General features: G+C 41.0%; 1 protein-coding gene across 8 annotated transcripts in view; it reads left to right on the forward strand.

The window, feature by feature from the left end:
- The first annotated feature begins 3658 nt into the window (after positions 1-3658).
- The window catches only part of CEP350 (centrosomal protein 350), a 171538-nt gene continuing 162523 nt past the window's right edge, over positions 3659-12673 (forward strand). For all 8 annotated transcript variants that reach the window (XM_055255030.2, XM_055255031.2, XM_055255036.2 and 5 more), the window contains exon 1: positions 3659-3989. Coding sequence is in view for 3 of the 8 variants with exons in the window: in XM_063627412.1 (XP_063483482.1) it covers positions 3951-3989 (39 nt within the window). In the remaining 5 variants the exon portion in view is untranslated. The remainder of the gene's footprint in view (positions 3990-12673) is intronic.

Consider the following 12673-nt stretch of genomic DNA (forward strand, 5'->3'; position numbering starts at 1 on the left):
TCAGCCAGGCTTTATTTATTTATTTATTTGAGACAGAGACTCACTCCATCACCCAGCCGGAGTGCAGTGGTGCAATCTTGGCTCGCTGCATCCTCTGCCTCCTGGGTTCAAGCTATTCTCATGCCTCAGCCTGCCAAGTAGCTGGGACTACAGGCATTCACCACCATGCCCGGCTAATTTTTCATATTTTTGGTAGAGATGGGGTTTCATCATGTTGGCCAGTTTGGTCTCGAACTCCTGCCTTCAAGTGATCCACCCACCCTGGCCTCCCAAAGTGCTGGGATTATAGGGGTGAGCCACTGCACCCGGCCTCAGCCAAGGTTTAAACCCAGAATTTAAATTCTAGGTGAATAGTTATGTTTTCTTTCCTGGGAATGCAAAATTTGATATTGATCTCTAGACAACGAATTAAGAAATAGATACAGCTTTGGCAATGTAAGGATGTCATTCACTATGTGCAGAATTCATGCTTTTAATCCACTATGAAGGAGACAAAGGTCCTTAGAATCCAACATGATCATGATGTATAAGATACATGCAGAACTACTGATAGTAGATACCGCTCTATGCAGGAGACACAGCATCACACAGTTCAGGGGTGGAAGAGCACCTGGAAAGTATGAGCAATCAAGGATTTTTTTCTGTAGTAGTTAGCTTCTCAGTTGGCACTTAGACAATGTGGCAGAAATTGCGAGCTGGGGTGATATGTGTTCCAGGTTAGGGAACAAAGGCCTAGAGGTAGGAATGAACAGGTTGTTTCTCAGATCCAGTGTGGCTTGAATGTAACATTCTCAGTCAGTGTATCACTTCCCATTTCGTGACATTAGCTACCGTTTATTTGTCTTTTAATGTCAAGCTCTTGACAGATATTATTTCTAAACTTTAAGACAACCCTACAGGGTAGATATCATTAGCCTTGATATAGACAAGAAGATTGAGGTTCTTGAGGGGTCATAGGGCAAGTAAGTGATAGAGCCAAGATTTGAATAAGTGTCTTTCTGATGTCACATTCCTGCCCTTTCTACTTTATTGTGCTGTCTTACTTAAGGGAGATGGAAAGTTAGGTTGGTGCCATACTGAGAAAAGCCTTGATGGCTGAGGCGAAAAGTTTTTACTTACCTTGGCAGGTAGAGACATGGTAGAGACAAAACTCAAGCTGAACTGTGGAAATACTACTATAATCATTTGGGCAGTAGAAATGACAGTCTAAATTAGGAGGGCAGTGGTGCAATCAGACAAAAGGGAAGTACATATAAGAAATATGCATCAGTGGTATTTAGAGACTTAATAACTGACTGGGTGGGAGCAAGGCGTACAGAGGAGTATATAATATTTCTGAAACTTTGGTTCTCTTAGTTCTCAGAAGAGTGTTCTGTGACGGCCATGAACAGAAATACAGGGGAAAAGAGGAGGAGCTGGCTTTGTGAGACTGAGGGAGGAAAAATGATAAGCTTAATTTAGGAGCTGAAGGTGCTGGTGACTTCCATATCTATGTGAAGATGGGTAACAGGTAATTGGAGATTTCGTCTAGGGCCAAGATCCAGTTATCCAAAGAGTGGTGAGAGTCAAGGCCATAGTAACCAACAAGAATATAAAGAAAAATCCAGTCTTAGTGTCTACTAAAAAGTAGGAGAAACAAGGGAGCCATATTGAACACCTATTACCGGCCTAACACTGCAGAGACGTCTGGGAAGGGCTACAAACCTTTTCACAGTAAGCCTCCAATCTTGTTCCAGAGATTAATTACTCTCATGAAACTATATGCAGCTAGTACAAAACTTGATAGACTCAAGGGCCAATCTGTAGGGTAAACACAAGAGTAACGGGATATTAGAAAAGAAAGACATTGATGTGCTTGGGGAATTTAGGAGGCGAGGAGAAGACAGACCAACACAACGTATAAGAAGTAGAAATTGTGCATAGGCTGATACCAGGGTAACCCTGCTCTGAGCACAGTGACAGAACTTTGGTGTTTTCTCTTTTGCCAAGGGGATAGCATGGGGCTGAAAAAGTATAAACAGGCTTTGGGTTAAAGGAGATCCCAAATCTTATAGCTCTCTTTTATTGATGGTATAAAATTGGGCAAATTACTTAGCTTTTTCAGTACTTGTTTCTTTTTCTTTCTTTCTTTTTTTGGGAGGGAGTCTCACTCTGTTGCCCAGGCTGGAGTGCAGTGGTGCAATCTCGGCTCACTGCAACCTCCGCCCCCCAGGTTCAAGCAATTCTCCTGCCTCGGCCTCCCAATTAGCTGGGATTACAGGCACCCGCCACCACGCCCAGCTAATTTTTGTATTTTTATTAGAGACAGGGTTTCACCATCTTGGCCAGGCTGGTCGTGTACTCCTGACCTCGTGATCCACCCGCCTCGGCCCCTCAAAGTGCTGAGATTACAGGCGTGAGCCACTGTGACCGGCCAGTACGTGTTTCTTCGTTTTAAAAAAGTGAGTATATTTAATAAGGTGGTTGTTTACATTCAGTAAAATAACGCATGAAAAGCATCTAACACAGGGCTTTAAGCAGCAAGACTGGGCAAAACGTAAATAACATTTTCCTTATGTTGTCTTTTTTTTGCTACCGCTTGCACCATACGATTACCCACATTTCCTGTCCCCTCCAGTGCAGCTTCCTGGAGACATTTCACACGTATGCAGGACTTCTGTACGTCCTACTCAGGCACAGCTGTAGGCCCTACAAAGAGGGACCATTTACTGCCTCCTGCTGTCATTGATATTCGACAAACATTTATTGAGCACCTACAATGTCCTAGTTACTGTGCTAGGCCATTTAGGGGCATAGAGAGATAAAACAGATCTCAAAGTCTTCAAGACACTTAAAGATGAGAAACAGTCTCTGGGTAAATAACTATCGGAGTTCAGAAGGTGGACAGAAGTGGTGGGCGGCGAGTCTGTGTGCAGTGAGCACCTAGTGCAAAGTGGCATTATTTGCAGAAGAGAGGTCCTTTAAGCCAAGTCTTGACAGATGATTTCACCACGCGGAGATTGGGAAACGAGGACAAAGATATGAGAAGATACGTTGGTCACAGAGAGCCTCTCAAAGCACTGTTATAGCAAAGCCAGTGCTTAATGGGAGGAAACTACGTTTTACTTGCGTGGAGTCTTAAGTCATTAGAGTGCATGCTAAACACAACTGTAACCCTCGCGAATAAAACGGCCACAGTGACAGCAGCGGGTAACGGCAGAGCTGCAACTACTCTGACAGGGGTGACGACGTATTTGGACGACAATTGGTGAAACATTGTAAACTCTCAGAAGCTGCCGTTTCCAGACTTTGAGTTCATTCTTGTCAAATCCCCAGCTTGTTTTCTCAGCCCGGGGTGAAATGCGCCGCCAAAAGGCCCAATGAGCGTCAAAGCGAAAGGGCAGGGGTGGTCTCTTCTGCGGATATACCTTGGCTCCTCCCGAGTCCTACGAGTTTAAACGTCGCCACACCAAACATGGCTTCCTCGCGGTTCCGCTCCTTGTTTTATTTCGCTCCCACCTTTCGGCCACACTCAACATGGCCCTAACCGAAGGTTGGCATGTCTGTGACACTGTCTCGGGACAGTTCTCGCGAGGTTTGCCTGGGCCCGACTGCTCCCGCCCTGCCTCGCGCCGCCGACACAGCCACTGCCGCTGGCGCCGCTCCTCCTCCGTGTCAGTTGTTGGGCTGTAATGGCGACTGGGCCGCCCCTGCCGAAGTGACTCCCGGGCCGGGGAGCGGGGCCAGACCTGCGCCAGAGAGAACTGCAGAGAGCCGCAGCTCGGGGGGTGGCTTGCCCTGGGGGAGGGGAGGCAGCCTTTCCGCCTCGTCTTCCTTCCCAGCGGACCGGCGGATCCCCGGAGCCGGTGCGAGGCGGGCACCCGGTGCGTCCCCGGAGCGGGGAGGCCAGGCCGGGCAGCCCTGGGGCCGGTCGGGGCGGCGTCACTGCACCCTCCGCCAGGCCCCGCGGGATGCACCGTGGGAGCCGAGGGCGGAGGCGACACTCTCAGGTGAGCTCCGGTAGGACCTGGCCGGGACCGCGGAGTCTCGCTCAGCCCCAACTGTCTCTGTCCGCGGTCCCGGGTCCCCGGTGGCGGCGAGAGAGGCGGGGCCGGGCGCGGAGAGTCTTGGCCCTGCTTGGCGTCCCCCTCGGGGAACCTCCTTGGGTTCTGAGGCTTTTCGGGGACCTAGGTTTCGGGTCCCACCAGTGCCTGCTGAAGACGGAGTTTCCTTCCTTACCTGCCAGTGTCCTCCCGCCTCCTCCGCCCCTCTTGTAGCCTGCAGAGGTAAGATACCTCTAGCCATTGCTCCCCGGAGAAGTGTCCCTTCTTCATTTGGCGATCAGGCATATTTGGGGAGATTCCGGGGACTGGCTCCAGTGGCAGGGATGATCAGTTTCTGTTCCTTTTCAGTGGGGATCACATTCTCAAGTATAGGAAAAACTTTGATCTACTCTAGTCTAGCGACTGCTGAAGGTAGTCTACCGGTTTATTCACAGATAATTTGGGGAAAGATTTAAAAAGCTTTATGTTTTGGAAGTTGTCAGTATTTTCCTCTGCCTTTTAAATGCAGCTCAACATGCTAGGTAATATTTAGCTAATGTCACAAGATATGAATTGGAATTTGCCTGGATTTTAAATTTTCAGATAGAAAGTTGCACATAGGCATAGATTTTAATGTTTTAATGCAGTAGCAAATCCTTCATATGGGAAAAAACAGGTTGTCAGAAATAGTGATCAATATCCATGTACTCCACCTGATTGTTTTGTTTTGATGGTGATCCTTGTTTTGAATTTGGGGAAGTCGTTATTGTTGCCATGTTAAGGATACCTCCTGCCCTGTATTTGAAGAGTTTTAAAAGAAACACTGTCTTCGTCAGAGCTAGTAACAACCTGAAAAGTTCTGTAGAAACAATGATAAAATACTAAAAGTTGCCCTCCGTTCTGAAAATTTCTTAGTTTAATTTTAAACAAGGAAATGCACTGCTAATAACATGGAATTGTGACTTTGAGGGATTGTTAGACCCATGCTGGAAGTTGCTTCAAAGCCATGGGCATATAATAATTAGTTTCGGTGTGCTAAATTGACAAATTTTAATGTAATGAAATAAATCTGAATCATTTGAACTGTCAGTGCATTAAATTTAAGATACTGTAATCTGAAAATAAACTTCAAGCTAGAATACATTGTATGTGTGGATAAATACATGTGTATCTCTGTATCTCTTCATCCTCAGTAGCAGAATTTTGTGTATGTAGAGATGGCAAGTTATATATGTAAAAAATTTCATACGTATGTGAACATATTTCTTTGATTTTCTGAGATAAATTGGTGTGTGTGTCATGTAAGAGCGTTAATACTTAAACAACCAACCTTCTGTGGGGCAATCAATTTATGAATTATAAAGTTTTTGGATTTTTTTCCTTCTGCTTCTGATTGTCAGTCTTTTGCCCATTTTATAACACTTCTACCATAATATGAGCAGAAGAAAGGAGGTGAAGTCCTGCTATAATCAATTTTATTTGTTAAATTGCTATAATTTATAGTGGGAGCAAAAAAGAAGTCTAAAATAACTGATATCAGTTTTTGGTATGCTTCTATATACATTATTTTATTTAGTTTTCACAGTGATCTTGTGAAGTAGGTATGGCAGATATCCTTATTTTGCAGTCTTGGAAACTGACACACAAGGAAGATCATTTATGTGAATGCCTCTCATTTCTGCAGATAATCTGGAATTAGTTTTATTTTAAACTAAATATTAATATAGGTACTCTGGCATTTGGTGTTATTTTAAAATATTAAAAATTTATCCTATTTTTGTTCCTTTTTACATGCCACTTGCCCCTTATACTGATGATCATCAATTCTTTAAAAACATTAGTATTTTTATAACGTTTTGTTAATTATTGACAAGTCTTGAATTATAATGGATCACTTTACTTCTTTATGTGTATACTTTTTGCTTGAACAAGAAAAGTGTAGTTCATTTATTGTCTTTCACTTTGTTTGGATACTCAGTTCTGTCATCTTTATTCTTTCAGTCATTTATACTCTTAGTTATGTAAAACAAACATTGAAGCCACATGATCAGTAACATAACTGAAAAGTAATAATATCTTGATGATTTTATTGTTGAGACAACTGATGATTTAAACAGTTAATTCTCTGTATAATTGTGGTTATTTTTGCAACGTGAGGCAAATTTTAGTGTTACAGTTTAAAAAAACATCAGATTGCATAGTATTTTTTTCTGTATTGATTTGTTGTTGTTCATTGTTATCATAAGTGTGATTTTACATTTACTTGTGGTTATTTTGGGTTATTCTTTTCCTTTCTCATCTGGTCTGTAAGTTCCATGATGGCAGAGATCCTTTAATCACTATTATGCACCCAGTGCCTAGCATATGGTAATATAGTCAATAAATACTAGTGGAAGAAATTGACTAAAGAACGGTCCCAGAATAATATTTTAAATGCAAAACAAAACAGAAGACTAGTTCTTAGTTCCTAAGCACACCTCAACTCTTGGGAATATATTCCAGAGATATGCTCAAATTTGCGGGGTAGCAAGGGAATGACAGCCTGGGATTAAAAAGCCACTGGGAATAAGCCACAGCGGAAACTTTATTTACTATTTTAATGATTTGCCTAGGTGCTCTGGCAATAGTTATGGTAATTTAAAGAAAATATAAACTTTAAGACCCTAACCTGTTATACTAGTACTATAATTATAGCCTTGTAATAACTTTAAGTCACTTCTTAATCTCAGCATTGGGAGTTTAAATTCTTCAAGGCCAGCTGGTCCAATTCCTATATTTTATACATAAGAAAACAGAGGGTTGTATAGGGGCGATATCTCATGCATAGCTGATTTCATAACTGGGAGAAGAATCCATTGCACAGCTGCTAAGTCTGCATTTGTTTAATATGTCAGATAATTATAAAATCAGAACATAATTGTGATCAACCTGGCAGTCTATTCAGTATTAATTAAAAACTCAAAGTGGGCCTTTTTTTTCATGAATCCAAAGTGTTAACTTAAAAATGAATCTGAACCCTTTCCTCTGTAATTGGGACTATAAATTGATACCATTAGAGCAACCTTCTGGAAGGAAATTTGGCATTTCCTATCAAAATTATAAGTATATATATTGTTTGATAGAATCATTTCCTGCTTAAAAGTTTATCTTACATAAATTTTAACAGCATAGGAATTCTATAAGAATGTTTATATTAGCATTATTTCAAGATGTCAATAACATTTATAAATAATTTTAAAATGTCCTAAATGTCTATTGGTAGGCTACTAGTTAAAAGTCTAGTATATTTATGCTGTGAATTACTATGCAGTTGTTAACAGGTTTCAGGGTATCTATATTTACTTCATGAGCAGCAGCTGAGCATATCCTTCAGCTCCTGGGACCATGCAGTGGACCTTCTGGGTTCAAAACCTAACTGCACTACTTTCTAGCTGTGACTCTTGGCTAATTACTTAAAGTCAACTATAAATTGAATATACTAGTAGTTCTCATGTTACAGGGGTAACACGAGAATTAAATGAGTTAACACTTATGCCCTAAGTAAGCATTAATAAGCACCACATAAGTGTTTGCTGTTACTATTATGTATTGACTTGGAAGAATGTTCATGATATAAAATTAAGTGAAAAAATAAGTTGCACTATACTGTAGAATATGATTTATTTAAAAAACACGTAGACAAATGTAGTTTTGTTTTCATTTTGCATGTGAATAGAAAAAGGTCTATAAGGATAGACATTAAACCATTAAACATGTTATTCCTGAGGGAGTGGATGACTTTTCTTTTTTACTTTAGACATTTTTGTATGGTTTTATTGTAAGAATCACTTTTATGATTTTTGAAACTTTTTTCTAAAAAAATTGAATTAAATTTTTTCTTCTATTAAATGGTGATATAAATGTATTTTTGAATGTGATTTTTAGAGATCTACACATTTCATCAACAGAGTATCTCATAATTAGATCCTGTGTCAAAACATTTGTTGATGGAAGGGCCAGGACTTGGTGGCTCATACCTGTAATCCCAGCTCTTAGAGAGGCTGAGGCGAGTGGGTCACTCGAGGTCAGGAGTTCGAGACCGGCCTGGCCAACATGGTGAAACCCGTCTCTACTAAAAATATGAAAACTAGCAAGGCGTGGTGGCAGGCCTGTAATCCCAGCTACTGGGGAGGCCAAGGCAGGAGAATTGCTTGAACCAGGGAGGTGGAGGTTGCAGTGAGCCAAGATTGTGCCACTGCACTCCAGCCTGGGCAACAGAGCAAGACTCCATCTCAAAACAAACAAAACTTTTGTTGGCTGGGTGCGGTGTCTCATGCCTATAATCCCAGCACTTTGGGAGGCTGAGGCGGGCAGATCACCTGAGATTAGGAGCTTGAGACCAGCCTGGCCAACATAAGGAAACCCCATCTCTACTAAAAATAAAAAACTAGCTGGGCATGGTGGCAGGCTCATGTAATCCCAGCTACTGGGGAGGCTGAGGCAGAATTGCTGGAACCTGAGAGGCGGAGGTTGCAGTGAGCCAAGATTGCACCACTGCACTCCAGCCTAGGTGACAGAGTAAGACTCCGTCTCAAAACAGACAGACAGACAAAAAAACTTTTGTTGGCGGAAGGTTGAAATTTAGGAAAATCCCTAATAAATATATTTGTTTTTCTCCTAGCTTTGTAGCCTTAAGTCTTATTTCTTACTTTACAAAGTATACCCATAGGCTAGATCAGTGTTTCTTTAATCCAGTATTCCTAAACTATGCACTGAAGTAAGTCCTCACTTAATGTTGTCCATAAGTACTTGGAAACTGCAACTTCTAAGACCCCAAACACCTCTAATATTAAACATTGAAATAAATGGGACCTATACATACATTTAAGAAATACTAAGAAAAGTCAAGATAATTACCCACTTAGTTCAGGATGGCAGGTGGCTGGAGCCTGTCCTGGCAAGTAGGGCACAAGATAGGCTGCCATTCCATTGCAGGTAGCATTTACACACACACACACACACACACACACACACACACACATTCACTCAGACTGGGACTGTTTAGACATGCCAATTCATATCAGTTCACCTAATGCGTGCACCTCTCTGATGTGGGAGGAAACTGGAGTATACGGAGAAAAGCCACACAGACACGGGGAGAACATGCAGACTCCACATAGATGGTAGCCCTGGTGGGGAATCAAAATTTTTTTCTCATCAAAATTATAAAGAAATGATATTGAATGAAACTGTGTTATGGAGGACGTGCTGTACTGTGGAGCACCATAGTAACTCACCTGGACACTAGGCATTATTTGGGAAATTTTAACGGAAACAGCAATATTGGATAGCTGTGGGATATTTGACATCTATAGGACACTGCTCAAACTACCAGTTTGAGATACCACACAAGAGATTGTGTTCCATTTTTTTTGATGACACTGTGTCTTCCAAACGCTAGGTTTTGGGAGTTTGCTGCAATAAAAAGCAAGTACTATGCAAAAATCAATTTGGAACAGTAAATGAAGGTGGTGGTGTCCAAAATGATTTCAAGATTTGAGAACTTGTGTAATATCTAGTAGGTACACACATCCTATTAAGTAGTTGTGGTAATTTAGTAATAAAAATATTTATTTCAATTTATACATATTTATTTTTCGAACTGCTACTAAGTTGGTAGGCTATAAATACTTTTTAGGTTGTGGACTTAACTACTTAGTAAATAGAACTGTTAGGTATTTTTTTGGCCTAGGGGTTCCATGGAAAAAAAAATAACTGGCATGCTGAGGGGTCTGTGAACTGAGAAAGTTTAGGAACCTCTTGAACTTTTGACCAGGACACCTATATATATTTTCCATGTTCTGTGCTCCCAAAGGTTGATTTTTTACATTTATCTTTATTTTTTTTTTTTTAAATAAAAGAATAGACGTGTGTTATATGTGTATGTGTATATATATAAAACGAAACAAAAGTTTCACTTTTTAAAGTTTTACTTTAAAAAGCCCTCATGGCCAGGCGCGGTGGATCATGCCTGTAATGCCAGCACTTTGGAAGGCCGAGGTAGGCGGATCACTTGAGGTCAGGAGTTCAAGACCAACCTGGCCAATGTGGAGAAACACCGTCTCTACTAAAAATACAAAAAAATTAGCTTGGCGTGGTGGCGCGCGCCTGTAATCCCAGTTAGTAGGCCAAGGCAAGAGAATCACTTGACCTGGGAGGTGGAGGTTGCAGTGAGCCGAGATCGCGCCACTGCACTCCAGCCTGGGCGACAGACAGACTCTGTCTCAAAAATAAAATAAAGCGCTTGCTACTTTCAATACACCTGATATTTGCAAATCAATCCTAATTAGTTTCGTTAAAAAAAATACTAGCTCCAATCCACCATATTGTTTTGTTTTGTTTTAATCTACTAACGGGTCATGACTACACACTTGATAACATGAAGCTGGTTGACTCCTAATGTCCAGCTTTAATACGGTTTGTTTCTCTGATTAGTTATAAATGAAGATAGACTACGCTTTAGCTTTTATTTTAGATTTGCGCTGTGGGGGATACATTTGCAGGTTCGTTCCATGGGTATATTGCGTCATGCTGAGGTTTGGGCTTCTATTGAACCTATCACTGAAATAGTGAACATAGTACCCAGTAGGTAGTTTTTCAACCTTTACCCCTTACCTGTCACTTCCCACCTTTTTTTTTGAGATGGAGTCTCACTCTGTCACCCAGGCTGGAGTGCAGTGGCTTAGTCTAGGCTCGTTGCAACTTCCGCCTCCCAGGTTTAAGCGATTCTCCTGCCTCAGCCTCCTGAGTAGCTTGGACTACAGGTACGAGCCACCATGCCCGGCTAATTTTTTGTATTTTTAGGAGAGATGGGGTTTCATCATGTTGGCCAGGCTGGTCTCGAACTTGTGAGCTCAAGTGATCTGCCCACCTTGGCCTCCCAAGTTACTGGTATTACAGGCGTGGGCCACCACGCCCGCCCTTTCCCACTTTCGGAATCCGCAGTGTCTTGTTTTCATCTTTATGTCTATATTTACCCATTGTTTAGACCCCACTTGCAAGTAAGAAGGTGTGATATTTGATTTTGTGTTTCTGCATTAATTTGCTTAGGATAATGACCTCCAGCTGCATCCATGTTGCTCCAAAGGACATGATTTCATTCCTTTTTATGGCTATGTAGTATTCCACAGTGTATATGTACCACATTTTCTTTATCTAATCTACTGGGTTTTTTTTGTTGTTGTTTTTGTTTTGTTTTGTTTTTGAGACAGAGTCTTGCTCTGTTGCTCACGCTGGAGTGGAGTGACGTGATCTTGGCTCACTGCAACTTCCGCCTCCCGGGTTCAAGCAATTCTCCTGCCTCAGCCTCCTGAGTAGCTGGGATTACAGGCATGCACCACCATGCCTGGCTGATTTTTGTATTTTTAGTAGAGATAGAGTTTCACTATGTTGGTCAGGCTGGTCTCAAACTCCTGACCTCATGATCTGCCCACCTTGGCCTCCTGAAGTGCTGGGATTACAGGCATGAGCCACTGCTCCGGGCCTATCTGATCTACTGTTGATAGGTACTTAGTTTGATTCCATGACTTTGCTGTTGTGAATAGTGCTGTGATAAACATACTAGTGCAGTGTCTTTTTCATAGAATGATTTCTTTTCCTTTGGATAGATACCTAGTAGTGGGAATGCTGGGTCTAATGATAGTTCTAAGTTCTTTGAGAAATCCCCCTACTCTTTTCCACAGGGGTTGAACTAATTTACATTCCCATCAGCAGTGTATAATATTCCCTTTTCTCTGCATCCTTGTCATCTGTTATTTTTTAACTCTTTAATAATAGTCATTCTGACTGGTGTGAGATGGTATCAGCGTGGTTTTAATTTGTATTTTCTTGATGATTAGTGATTCTGAGCATTTTTTTCAGATGTTTGTTGGCCACTTGTATGTCTGCTTTTGAGAAGTATCCGTTTATGTCCATTGCTCACTTTTTAATGGAGTTATTTGTTTTTTTTTTTTTTCTTGTTCATTTGTTTAAGATTCCTTGTAGATTCTGGATCTTAGTCCTTTGTCAGATGTACAGTTTGCAAATATTTTTTTCCCATTCTTTAGGTTACCTCTTTACTTTGTTGATTCTTTTGCTATGTAGAAGCTTTTCGGTTTAATTAAATCTTGTTTATCAATTTTTGTTTTGTTGCGTTTGCCTTTGAGGTTTTAGTCATAAATTCTTTGCCTAGGCCAATGGGCAGAAGAGTTTTTCCTAGGTTTTTTGAAATAGGATCTTTATAGTTTGAGGTTTTATGTTTAAGTCTTTAATACACCTTGAGTTAATTTTTGTATGTGGTGTAAGGTAGGGGGTCCAGTTTCATTCTTCTGCATGTGCTAGCCAGTTTTTTTTTGTTTTTGTTTTTTTGGGGTTTTTTTTTTTTTTTTAGCACTGTTTATTGAATAGGTGTCCTTTCCCCATTTTTGCTTTTGTCAGCTTTGTTCAAGATTAACTGGTTATAGGTGTATGGCTTTATTTCTGGGTTCTCTATTCTGTTACATTGATATAGATGTCTGTTTTTGTATTGGTAACATACTGTTTTGGTTAGTATAGCCTTGTAGTATAGTTTGAAGTTGGGTAATGTGATGCCTCTGGCTGTGTTCTTTTTGCTTGGCTATTCAGGCTCTTTTTTG

Source organism: Symphalangus syndactylus, chromosome 12 (genome assembly GCF_028878055.3).
Source record: "Symphalangus syndactylus isolate Jambi chromosome 12, NHGRI_mSymSyn1-v2.1_pri, whole genome shotgun sequence".
In the NCBI taxonomy this organism is placed as follows: Eukaryota; Metazoa; Chordata; class Mammalia; order Primates; family Hylobatidae; genus Symphalangus; species Symphalangus syndactylus.